The 12,875-nt window shown below is 46.7% G+C and overlaps 2 protein-coding genes across 3 annotated transcripts in view; both read right to left on the bottom strand.

The window, feature by feature from the left end:
• Positions 1-3,321, bottom strand: part of efnb2a (ephrin-B2a) — a 25,825-nt gene extending 22,504 nt beyond the window's left edge. For both annotated transcript variants that reach the window (XM_017441365.3, XM_037975966.1), the window contains exon 1: positions 2,649-3,321. In XM_017441365.3, the coding sequence (XP_017296854.1) occupies positions 2,649-2,758 (110 nt within the window). In that variant the 5' untranslated portion in view covers positions 2,759-3,321. The remainder of the gene's footprint in view (positions 1-2,648) is intronic.
• A 2,831-nt stretch (positions 3,322-6,152) lies between these two features.
• On the bottom strand, positions 6,153-11,575 carry arglu1a (arginine and glutamate rich 1a). Its single transcript, XM_017441366.3, has 4 exons — positions 11,004-11,575; positions 9,386-9,611; positions 7,621-7,704; positions 6,153-7,211 (listed from the first exon to the last, which is right to left on the bottom strand). The coding sequence occupies exons 1-4, from the start codon at positions 11,333-11,335 to the stop codon at positions 7,047-7,049; spliced, it is 807 nt and encodes a 268-aa protein (XP_017296855.1). The 5' UTR covers positions 11,336-11,575; the 3' UTR covers positions 6,153-7,046.
• Positions 11,576-12,875: the final 1,300 nt, after the last annotated feature.

The following is a 12,875-nucleotide window of genomic DNA, read 5'->3' as shown; positions in this document are numbered from 1 at the left end:
TTTTTTTTTTTCAGGAGGCAGAAAAGCTCAAACAATGAGGTTTAATCGAGGCGGCCGTGGGCCCTGTGGAGGGTTTTATTTAACTTTTTAGAGACGAGGAGAGCTGCTCCTTTCTCCTCCACCTCCCCCACCTCCTCCTCCACGCCTGAGAGTGGCCCCGAGCGTTCAAGACCCTGACATTCATCCTGAGCTGAAAGGCTCTCAGAGAGGATCCTCCGTCAGCTCAGAGCTCAGCTTCAGCCTCTGCCTGCTCCTCTTCATTAGCACGCCACCAACTCTGACCGGCCCACGGCTTCAGAACCGAACAAAGACCTGACCCACGGTTTCAGAACCGACCCACAGCCGGGCTTTAGAACCGACCACAGAATCATGTCAACCTGCCAGGAAACTCGACTTAATGTTCTGCTTTTATTCTGAAATTTAACTCAGAGGTCAGAGGTCAGATCAACAAGAACCCAAACTGGGTTCTACTTGTAATCAACTGGACTCAGGTTCTGTAGCTTTTAATATATATTAACTATTTTTAAAACTTTATATCAGAAATAAAGAATTCTTTTTAAATAAAAGAGAAACTTGTTGATTAAACTGAGGTGTGTGTGTGTGTGTGTGTGTGTGTGTGTGTGTGTGTGTGTGTGTGTGTGTAATGGTGTGTGTTTTACTCTCAACAAACAGTTTAGTTCTTCAGAACAACAACAGCAACTCAAACCCTCTCTGACTCCTTAAACAAACTGATGGTAAATTTATTTTTAATATTCATAAACACTGGAGAATAAACCAAAGTGCTGCACAGCAAATTAAAAACATAAAAAATTAAAAACCTTAAAAGATAAAAAGTAATAAAAACAAAGTGCAGATGAATCCAGTTGTGAAGTTTCTCAGCAGGAGCAGATCGAACATGGAGCTTTTTTTACTACTTTTCTTATTTTACTTATTTTAAATTTTTTAGTTATTTTAGTTACTTTAGTTATTTGTACTTATTTTACTTATTTCAGTTACTTTAGTTATTTTCAGGTATTTAATTTATTTTAGTTACTTTAGTTACTTTGGTTGTTGTAGTTTATCAAACAGGAGCCGAAGTTTAGCTTCTGGAGAACCAGATTATTAAAACTTCCAAAGTGACAATAAAAGGTTCCGATCAGTGGTGGAACAGCAGCTCGGGGCTTTTCTTCTTCCTTCAGACTGAGACACAAAAGTTAGATCAGTCAGCTTTCTGTGCGTAAAACTTCAGCTGGACCCGGGGCCTAGGGCCGCTCCGGAACGGGTCTCTGCAGGACCCGGGGCCCAGGGCCGCTCCGGGACGGGTCTCTGCAGGACCCGAGGACCAGGGCCGCTTCGGGACAGACCAGGGCTGGTCCGGGACGGGTCTCTGCAGGACCCAAGGACCAGGGCCGTTCCGGGACAGACCAGGGCTGGTCCGGGACGACTCTCTGCAGAACCCGGGGCCCAGGGCCGCTCCGGGACGGGTCTCAGTAGGACCCGGGGCCCAGAGCCGCACCACAGTCCCCTCCAGCAGCTCCAGTCCGCAGCGCGGCAGCCTCGGAGCGTCAGGCCGCCTCCACAGGCTCCACTCCCGGTCAGAGAGGCGGACTGTGACCGCTCCTCTGGAGGCTGAAGCCGGAGCAGAGCGGAGGAGAAGGCCCCCCACCCCCACCCCACCCACTGATGGCTTCTAGGAAAGACTTTAGGCGCCTTTCTGGACCAGGAGGACCACCAGGACCGGACCGGACCGGACGGCCTCCTGGTCCACTTCTGACTGATGCGCCACCAAAGTTCCTCCAACAGAAGGTTCCACAGACAGACAGGTTCCCAGCAGCAGAACCTCTGAGATCCAACCCAGTGTTCAGTTAAATGTTTCACACACTCAGCAGAACCGGATCAACACTCAGCGGAACCGGATCCTCACTCAGCGCAGGCCCTCAGGAGCCGAACCAGGAGCCGAACCAGGCTCTCCCGCGGGCCCACCTGATCGGCTGAGCGCAAACATTTTTCCTCACTTTGTCTCCTTAAAGCGACAAATAAAACCAGAATCAGAACCAACAGTTCTGTTTTTTTTTTTTTAATAAATGTTAAATTATTTACAGTTTACAGAGATCACAACATTCAGGTGGACCTCAGACAGCAAACAGAACCAGAACCATATTTTTATTTCACCTCCGGCGCGCGGCGCAAACGGAGGCGCAGCAGGATCCGCGCACATACCGACAGAACCGAGCCGGTTCTGAGCAGGCCCGGTCCGTCCTCTGCGCGTGAATGTGACCAGCTGCATGTGGGCTCGGTTCTTCTGGGCTGACGGGTTTAATAATGTTTTAAACCCAGGAGGAAGAGGAGGAGGAGGTGGAGCGGGTCTGCGGCGCGAGTAGAGCTGTTTTTATTTATTCTTTTATTTATTTTATTTTAATAATTTAATAAAAACACGGACATGATGAAATAATCTGATTTAATTTAATAAAATCCTAAAAAAATAATCTTCTCCTATTTGTGGTTCTGGTTTTAAACCAGAACCGGTTCGGATAAAATCTGTGCGTTTTTCTGCGGACTCTCCGCGCAGGAGAGCCGGAGCCGGACCCGGACCCGGGCCCAGACCCGGACCCAGACCCAGACCCGGACCCGGGCCCAGACCCGGGCCCAGACCCGTCCGCCCCACTTACTTGGTGTTGGTCGTGTTCCAGTAGATGGACTCCAGGATGAGCGGCCGAACCAGGTCCAATCTGAAGGCGGCAACCAGAACTCCAAAATAATAATATCTCCACATCGTCATGGTGAGCCCGCGCGCGTCCCGGATCCGCCTCAGAACCGCGTCAGTCCACTCACAGGAACAGAACAAACAGAATCAGAACAAATGTCCAGATTATATCCTGATCCAGCGCATCCGAACCGAACCACGAGACCCCGATCAGAACATCTCCAGAGGAGAGACCCGGGTTCACTCAGACCCGCTCAGATCCATGATCCCTCCAGACCGGAACACAAAGATAGATCCCTCAGAAATCCAGAACCAGAACCAGATATTCCGCTCTCAGCTGCAGGGGGAGGTGGGAGAGGTGGGGGGGTGACGGCGGCACCAGAATGAAACAATGAGGTTCGGATGGACAAACAGAACCAGATGATCAGATGTGTGAAGGATGACAGGAACCAAACGGGCCGGGATGACAGAACTTCTCATACTAAACAGGTCCAGGTCCCAGAGAGCGGTCCAGGTGCTCAGAACACAGGTCGGTTCGGTCCCGCGGCTCCGGACCCGCAGCTTCGGTCCCTCCGGAACACAGGCACGCGCACACTAAGGATGCTGCTCCCGAACCTGCAGCAGAGTAACTGCGGCGGACTCGGACTGGGAATAAGTGCTGGAGCTGGGTCTGCGCGGGCCCCGCCCCCCGCGGTCAGGCCCCGCCCACAACGGCAGCTGATTGGCCGCTCGGCGGGGGAGTTCAAAGAAGCGCTGCTGTCAATCAAAAGAGGCAGAAACGAATCAAAATGGGTTTATTCCAAACTTGGAACATTTTCTGGAAATAAATCTTCTGATTAATGTTTTTATCATCAGTTTTAGACAAAAATCAAATTAAATTACAGAAAGCAGCTGTAAATGACAGCAGAAAACTCTGATTCTGATTGGTTAACCTGAACAGGTGTTTTTAACCCTGATCTGGTCAGGTTAACGAAGTCTTTTACTTCTGGTTAAAGTCAGCAGAACCGCAGCCGGACTCAGATCTGGACTCAGATCCGGGCTCAGATCTGGACTCAGAGCCGAACCTGTAGTTGCAGTTCATTAGAAGGCCAACAGCGCCCACTAGCGGATTAAAACAGAAGAACTCCTCGGGTCATCAGAACCGAACCAGGACCGGCAGAAGAGCCTGAAACTGATGGTCCACAAAGGTTTGTGTTGGTTTCCTGTTTCATTTGTTTTTTATTATTTCTTTTCATGAAAGGTTTAAATTATAATGCTGCGTACTGAAGAGAAACGCTCCTAAAGCTTCAGAAACACCAACTAAAGATAAAACAGGTGCTTTATTTCTAAAACTGGGTCCGTTAGAAATAAAAACTTCTTTAAAACCTTTAAACCTACAAAGACATTTCTGCATAATGAAGCTGAATATTATTTCAGGCCTTTTGGCGGAATAATTAACTGTAGAAACAGAGTTATAACACCTCCTGAACACACACACAAACACACACACACCCGGGTGTGAAGTGACACTTCAGCCTCCATCTGATCAGGTTTATTATCAGGTGTGTGTGTGTGTTTATTACAGCTTCATTAACCTGCAGACGTGTTAACAGCAGCTTCCTGTCAAACTTCAACAGCTGATTTTATGCATGAAGATTAATTAAATTCATCTTTAAGTTATTTTTACTCAATGCTGAACAAACTTCCTGACTCCTTTTACTTTTTATTTTTATGTTTCTGATGTCTGAACTTGTAGTTCTGATTGTTATAATTCAGCTTGTAAAGGAAAGTTTAAATTAAATTTAAAAAGCGGCGCAGACGCAGTTTTGTTTTATTGTTGTTTCTGAAATCTGCAGTAAAGTTTAAATAAATGTTGCTGTAATTTTAAACCGACTTTCACTCCCTGAATGAAGGGGAGAAACTGGAGCTGGAAGCAGCGGGACTCTGCGGAGCTCTGAGGCCGAGGAGGAGCGCCTCTGAGCGGGCAGCGGGCCGCAGGAACACCGCTGGGTCCCTGGGAGGAGGAGGGCGGCCGTCGGCCCGGAACCGGCTCCAGAACCGGCTCCAGAACCGAACATACAACCACTCCTTCCATCATCAGACATTCAGTCACATCCAGCGTTTTTATCAAGCTTTGAGTTTTTAATTAAACTCATAAAAATAAACATTGATTTCTTCTTAAATCTTATAATTGTGACAAAATCTGTTTGAGAAATTTTGGTTTTTAGGAGTTTATAGAAAAGGAACTTGATGTGAAGTTCCATAAATGAAGAAAAGTAAAAGTTTAACTCTGTGTGTCTCTGATTGGTCAGCAGACCGTCCAATCAGAGAGCAGATGAGCCAGAACCAGAACCGGAACAATCTGCAGTCATTTCAAACTCCAGATGGTTCTGAATACTTCCTCCAGGGAGGTGGGGACTCCGAGGACAACAAAATATGACTTTTTAAAAAAATATATCTACAATCTTCATGTTTTATTAACAACAAAAGCTAAAAAACAAGAAGATTAAATTTCATTTTATTTTTATTTAGAATGAATCAAATCAGTTTTAGAGTAAAATGACTAAAATATCAAATATCTGATGATTTCCTTTAATGTGAAAGACTAAAACTGAGCATTAATAATTAATAAACTGATCCTGTTAGTCTGCAGGTAAACCGTTTCCTGAGGTCCTCCTCTTCCTCCTCCTCCTCTTCCTCAGTGGAACGAGATTTTCACTCGAGTGTAACTGCAGCTGAAGAACTAATAAGTCGCCTCGTTAGGAGTTTAATACGACTGAAGGAAAACTGCTGTTTGATTACAGATAATAAACTGAACCAAACCTCCTCAGCCTTTGGACCTGTAGCCTTCATCAGAACATTTTCAGTTCTGAAAACCACGTCTTCACAGTGGAACTGTGTAAAGATAATTAAAGGTGTCAGTCTATAATCCTTAAAGATCGTTTATTACCAATAACCTGGTTTTCTTCCATCATCAGCTGATCTGAGACGCCTCCCTCAAACCTGCGTCTGAATGAGCAGGACATTAAATGTCCCTGAAGACAGGACTGGAATTATCCCACATCTGTCCTCGTCTTCCACCGAGTGGGTCTCTCTGCTGGAGGACTGATGGTGTCCTCTCAGAGGTCAGAGGTCACGCAGCCATCAGATCTGAGCTTCCAAACAGGAAGTGAAGGCTCTTTTTAACTCTTCATACCTACATGAACCCTGTAGAAATATAAAATTACAGGTATGACCACCGGGTCCTCCCACTAGCCTCCGCCCCCTCCTCCTCAGAAGCAGGAATCACCATGACAACCAGTGACTCAGCAGGTTCTTCTTTGCTGTATGTTTCCAGCATGTTGTCCAGATTAAAAGCTTTAGCTGAATTTTAAAGTAAAAAAATAAAGCATTAAGGACAAACAGGAAGTGGTTTTAACTTGGGAGTTTCAAATTAAAGCTTGCGGATCCTCTTCAGAACCATAGCCTGGGAAGAGACTGTAGACACCAACACCATTCAATGAATTTATTTATCTGTTCAGTCCCTTGACAAATGGGGTAGGGGTCAAAGTTCACATGACAAATTTAAGAGTCCACAAAATAAAGTTAATATACCCACCTGAGGTCAGTCAGTCAGTCACACATACTCACACACTCACTCACTCACTCACACACACACACACACACACACACTCACTCCCACTCTGACCTCGGACCTGGTCTTACCTGAACACGAGTCTCCTCTGCCTTCGCCAACTTAATTTACTACAACATGAGTGAGGGACAGAACGCAGGCGGGACGTTCTCTTCAAACTAAACTCAACTGTCCGTCATTCACACCGAGAAGACTGGAGAGCCGGAGGAGAGCCGACACGAGATCGACCCGCAGGCAGCTCAGGAGTCCAGGCCCGGTTCGCCCTCACAAGGAGACGACACCGAGCTGTCGGCCGGATCCAAAGCTGTCGGAGCTTCGTTTTGGTTTGAAAGGGATGGTGTCAGGAGGACGGCGGGCGGACGGACTCCTGAGCTGCCTGGGACTCTTTCCACGGAGCAGGACAGCTGGGAAACCTGGAGTCTGCTAAAGACACGTTCATGTTGACCACTGCTGATGTTACACCAGATTTAAGACTTAGGGTAAGGAACATTAACTACATGAAAGTTCCCTAAAAGTGAAAATAAAAGCAACAAAACAAACAGGAGTCGTCTGTGCAGTCTGGGTGAAAAAGGAGCTTCGTCCTCCTCTTCAGGACCAGGAGCTTCCACAAGTTCACACGCTGAAGGTGGGCTCCGGTCCGACTTTCCTTTAGCACTTCCAAAACGAAGCGAGCGTTCGGCAGTGGGCGACGAGGAGCGGGGGAGGAGGGCGTGACGTTCAGATGGAGGGTGGGGTGGGGGCAGCTGAGTCTCATTCTGTGGCCTTCAGGGAGAAGGACAGCTTGGGTCTGGACTTGCCCCTGCCAAGGATGATTTTCTGCTCCTCCTTCTGCTGCCTCTGACGGTCCTGCTCCAGCTTCATGCGCTCCTCGTGGATCTTTCTCTGCTCCTCCACGATTCGTAACTGCTCCTCGGCCTGTCGGGCGGCACAAACGACACGGTCAGACCACGACAGGAACCCTGAAGAAACCCTCATCTGGAGCCGGGCAACAGCTCGACTACACCTGATATCCAGTTTATTAAAAAATGCCTACACTGTGAATATGGAGCATGAATGTTAGCTGATTTAAAGGTACCCCAGCTGTGACTCTGTGTGTTTCAGAGTGAGGGAAGCAGCAGACAGCGGGGTTATCGTCAGGTTAGAGGTTCAACAATAAAACACTGATTCAAGGAAGACATCATACAGCTCCGAACATCACGACAGTCTTTGGTCTTAAATCTAAACTGCTTCTACACCTCGGAGGAACAGAGGCAGGTTTATTAGCTGCATTAAGGTTCCCGAACAGGAACCCGAGGACGGACAGCTGAAACGGGTCGGGGCGTACCAACTTGGCCTGAGCTTCGGCGATCTTGCGGTTATTCTCCTCCAGGATTTTTTCCAGCTCCTCCCGCTTTGATTTTTCTTCTTCCTGGATGGGTGACATGATGACATGTTATCACACGAACAAGTTACTGCCACAAAGCGCTCACACACACTCACACACACTCCCTCATCACTCACACACACTCACAGAGCTCACTCCACCACAGCCTCTCGTGCATCATTCCCTGCAGTCAGCCTGAATCCTTTTCTACAAACATAAAGAAACTGTGCAGACATGAAGCCCTCCCTCTAGTCCTGAGCTACTCTGATCAACATTTAAACTGAAGGCCACTCATCACACTCAGAGATAGAAGACAGATACATGACAGACAGTCTAGAGGAGGACATTTGTTGCTTTAACATCATTAAAAGAGAGAAAAAGAAGAAGGAGGGAATAGTTTTGGCTCACCGATGCACGCATACCTACGGATTTTCCTTGCCTGTGTACCTACACACCTGCTGAAAGCATTCGGCATTAAACGGATGAATATTTACTGTCCGGTCCGGACTGTGGCGCCTGCAGAGACAGAGAGGCGCTCCTGGGGTGGATATGTGGGGGGAGGGGGCTCCTCTTTACGACTCTGAGCTTTTTAGTTTGGTTTTTAGTTTTTAATCCTCGTCTTTGCAGCGGTTCAGTCGAGTGTGTGCGTGTGTGTGTGTGCGGGTGTGTGTTGGAGGAGGTCCCGACCACGGCACACTTACAGTACAGGACACACGGCTGCAGGCCAGCTCAGGTCAAGAGCTAGTTAGGAGGTGGTGAGGTGTGTTTCCAAAACCAACAAAAAGACATTAAGAGTGTGACAGTGAGCAGCAGCCCTGAAGGAGAAGCAGGTTATCATCAAAAACATCACACATTCGTTTGTCAGGGGGAGAAACAGGTCGGAGCTGCTGGAGAAGGTTCTGTTAAAGAAGCACGAGCTGCCGGGGCGACCCGTCTGTGGATCAAACAAACGTGGTCAACATTTCCACACATGGATCTAAAGCCTACAGACACAGAGGGAAGTTGGACGGATGAACCCCGGGAGGAAACAGCGTCAGAGAAAAGAGACAGAACAGGAAGGAGGAGGAGGAGGAACGTTTCATTATCCTATAAACTGAGCCAGCTAATTAATACTGTCAACAATGAGGGGAGGGGAGGGGGCACACAGGTCTGATGTCCACCTCATCTCCTAAAGAGCTACAGGAGGAGAAAAAACTGGAAATATCCCTTTAAACTGAAGCTGTCTGATCTGATATTGTTCAATAAAAGCTCAGGGAGCTGAAGATGGTAACATCACAATTAAATTAGACAGATTAATAAAAATAAAACATCCTTTAATTTCTGAAGTCCTGCCTGGACAAAGGAACGGGGTCAGAGGTCACAGGATTCTGTCGACCTGCTAAATGATCCGATCTAACTGTTAATAAAACGTTAAGTGTTGAAGCATCCTGTAATCTCCTGTTCACACAGCAGGACACCAGGTTGGATTTTACACCTCCTGGTAATTTAATCTCATCTGAGGAGGAGAGATTTAACGATCCTTGTTCCTTCTCAGATGACAGCATCTTAATCTAACCTTCATGTTCCTCACGTTCTACCTGTCCACAGCTCAGTAAATAAGAAGGTTTCTCAGATAAACTCTGACTTATTAATCTGTGCCGTGTGTCCCTCCACAGGTCCAGAGCAGGAGGTGGTTTAGGGGGAGGAAGGAGGGGAGGGGGCTGCGTTCCAAACGACCGAGCGTTACCTCTCTGGCTTTCTGCGCCGCCAGCTCGGCCTGCCGCTGCCTCTCCAGCTCCTCCAGCAGCTGACGCTCCATGATGCGTTTGGCCTCCTCCACGCGCCGCAGCACCTCCCGCTCGATCTCGTCTTTACGCTTCTCCAGCTCCTCCTCCACCCGCTTGGCCACCAGCTCCTCCACCCGCCGCGCCGTCTCCTCCTCGATCAGCTTCTCCTCGATCTCCTGCTGCCGGCTGCAGGAGGACACATGAGGGAGGAGCTTTACAAAACGTACCGACGGGACAGAGAGGGTCGCAGCGATGCACAGCTCGCGTTAGATCAGCATCCAGAACAACCAGAACCGAAGAAACTATTTTTGGGTTGTTGCAAGCTTTTGAAAAAGATTGATGTTGATAAAACAGATGAATGGATCAGCAGGAGGTCTACAGATAAACTGTCTTTATTAGTTGATGTTGAATGTTGTGTTTGATTACAGCTGCTGAAGGACAACAATGTGCTGAATATCTGATTCTTCACCTGAACTGCAGCTGAACCAGAACCCAGATAATAAAGATGGAGGACAACATGATATCTTCACATGACTCCCACAACAACTAGAGACACACTCTGCCCTTCGTTTATCTTTCAGCTGCTGCAGAACCACAAACAGCCCGAGTCCTCCTTCATTTCCCACGTCTCCCTCTGCATATTTACATCTGCTCTCCTGGAGGAAGGAGCCACTCAGGAGGCCAGGTGTCTCAGGTGCCTCCAGGTAACAACAGCTTCCTGTCAGGCAGAAAGCTGTGGCGAGCTGTGACAGCGTCTCACCTGCTGTTATTTACACAGCTGACCAACAAACACACTGCGCCATTTCAAAGCTTCAAAAACTGAAACAACATTTAAAATACATTTACCACCTTCAACACGTCTCCTGTTCCTGTGGAGGAAAACCGTTAAAAGCACCTTGAGCTGCTCATTTCACAAACGTTTTAATTTTAGTCAAGAGTTATTTGTCTACACTCAGTTTTTCACATGCATCCTCTGCTACTTCAGCGAAGTTCTCAAATCTTTGCTTTAAAATGCCATCTGTCTGTGAGCAGCTGATGGAACATCACACAGACCCTCAGAAACATGAGGCGTGTTTGAATGAATGGATGAATGTGTTATTTCCTGTTTGATTAGGATGGTTAATCTTTAAATCAATCAACTGAGAGCTTCTACAGCAATCTGAACCTTCAGTACTGCCTCCGTGAAACGGAATTTAGCTTCTTAGCTTCAACTCATTCATCTGAGCGCAGCCTGACATTAGCATTTAACTCGTTAGCTTCAGTTAGTTCACCTGAACGCAGCCTGACATTAGCATTTAGCTTGATAGCTTCAGTTAGTTCACCTGAACGCAGCCTGACATTAGCATTTAGCTTGATAGCTTCAGTTAGTTCACCTGAACGCAGCCTGACATTAGCATTTAGCTTGTTAGCTTCAGTTAGTTCACCTGAACGCAGCCTGACATTAGCATTTAGCTTGTTAGCTTCAGCCCATTGAAATAAACGCAGCAGGCCTAGCTGTTAGCTTTGCAATCACAGCAGCTGGTTAAAAACATGTAACGTTACGTAACATTTATTCGTCTTTTTATTAATTTTACTCACATTTTCCTCTGTCTCTCCATCTCCGCCCTTCGCTCCTCCTCCTCCTTCCTCTGCTTCTCGTCCAGCGCGGTTCTCTTGCTCAGCGTCCGGCCGAACATGTCGATCCGCTCTGGCGGTGACGCTGCTCGCTCTCTGCGGGACGAGGCTGTGTTTGATCGGGAACGGGAACGGGACTCCCTGCGCCGGTTCCTCTTAGACTCCCGGGACTTGGACCGCTTCTTGGACCTCTCCCTGTCTCTGGACCGGGATCTAGACCGGCTCCGTTTCTTGCTGTGCTTGCTGCTTTTCGAGTGTTTGGATCGGGACGAGCTTCGGCTCCGTGAGCGGCCCATGATGGTGAGCAGCTCCGGGGTAAACTCCGGTGCCTTGCTGCTGATATGTGCACAATAAGAAGGACTTTACCTGAACTTCTCTTCTCTAAATTCGCTTCTTCCAAGAACCGATCAAACGAACCTGCTGAAACGGGTCTTTTTTGTTGAAAAACACATTTAAAACTGTTTCTTAATTTGCCCTAGTAAGTCGTTCCAAGGAAAGATGGCGGATTATCGTAGTTGTTATTTCCCATGGTGCACCGCGGCCTTCGGCCTTTTCCGCCGGTTTACGGAATTGGCCGATTCGGTTCAACGCAGAGTCTTGAGTGTGTTCAGGTAGATTTTTATCTATTTTACTGTTTTATAAAATTCAAAATTATTAAATAAATGTTTCACCTCTAAGACAAAAACTTCTCTACATATTTTTTATTTAGTAAATAAAATTTAGAGAGAATATATATTTATACTTTTCAAAAGTTTGACTTGGCTATTCAAAACTTCAATTGTTGTAACACATTCTGACAAAAACACTAAAATGTTTATGTCAGAATGTGAGTGAACAGGACAACAATCCCAAACACAGCAGCTAATCTACAACAGAACAGACCAGAATCAGAACCAGAACCTCAGAGAGCTGAGCTGAAGCAACGCTGGAAAGAAGAGTGGGTCACAACTCCTCCACAACCAGGAACCCACTGAGAGTTCTGCTGCTGGAGGAGGTTCTACTGGGTCAGGAGCTGGAACCAGTTTTTGGTTTCTGTTGAATAAATAATGACTCGGTGGGCTCTGTTGTGTGTTTTTGTTCCCTTCAGTTTAGATCAGAACATCATCAGAACCTGATAAAGAGTTTATGTCCTGATCTGAACTGACAGAGGGTGGAAAAAGCACTTGTAATGTTTGTAAACTATTTTACAGTAATTTTTAGAATAATTAATTTATTTGTCTCCACTTGACCCGTATCTAACTTCCCTTTTGTCCATTTTTAAAAGCTGCCGTGTTTTAATCAGAGGCTAAAATTGTGCTTTTATCTGAGCTTGTAAATATAGCGACGGGAGCATCAGATAATCGTTCAACAAACAGAACGAGAGAGAAAAAAGAAAACAGAAACTGACAATGGCACCGTTCCACTCTGGCAAAATGAGGCCATTGTGATAAGTCTCCCCGAGGGCTGCGCTCAAAATAAACCAGCTTACTATATTTAAAAACACATGACTAAAAGGCCCAGTGAATCAGCTTTACAAAGGTCACATCACTCAAGACACAAATGTAAGATTTTCATTATTTCTTTTCTCTAATTACCTGCAGCTGAGTCTAATTTTAGGAAGAAAAGAATTAATTCATTCAGACGGTGTCAGACGGTCTCACTCTTTAACTGTGGAGTAAAAATACAGCCGATGAAGCTTTTCAGATCTGAAAGAGTCTTTGTGTTCGGGTTCAGGGTCAGGAACATTTCACAAATACTAATTTCCTCTGAATTAAAGCAGAAACAGAAATGATGAGACGTTAGAGGCAGAAACTGAGGCCAAGTCTGGGTTCATCCATCCAGGAGAGGCATCTTTCT

This window comes from Kryptolebias marmoratus, linkage group LG6 (assembly GCF_001649575.2).
Source record: "Kryptolebias marmoratus isolate JLee-2015 linkage group LG6, ASM164957v2, whole genome shotgun sequence".
NCBI classification, from domain to species: Eukaryota; Metazoa; Chordata; class Actinopteri; order Cyprinodontiformes; family Rivulidae; genus Kryptolebias; species Kryptolebias marmoratus.
Note: the sequence above shows the minus strand (reverse complement) of the source record. Positions and strands in the feature narration are given on the sequence as shown.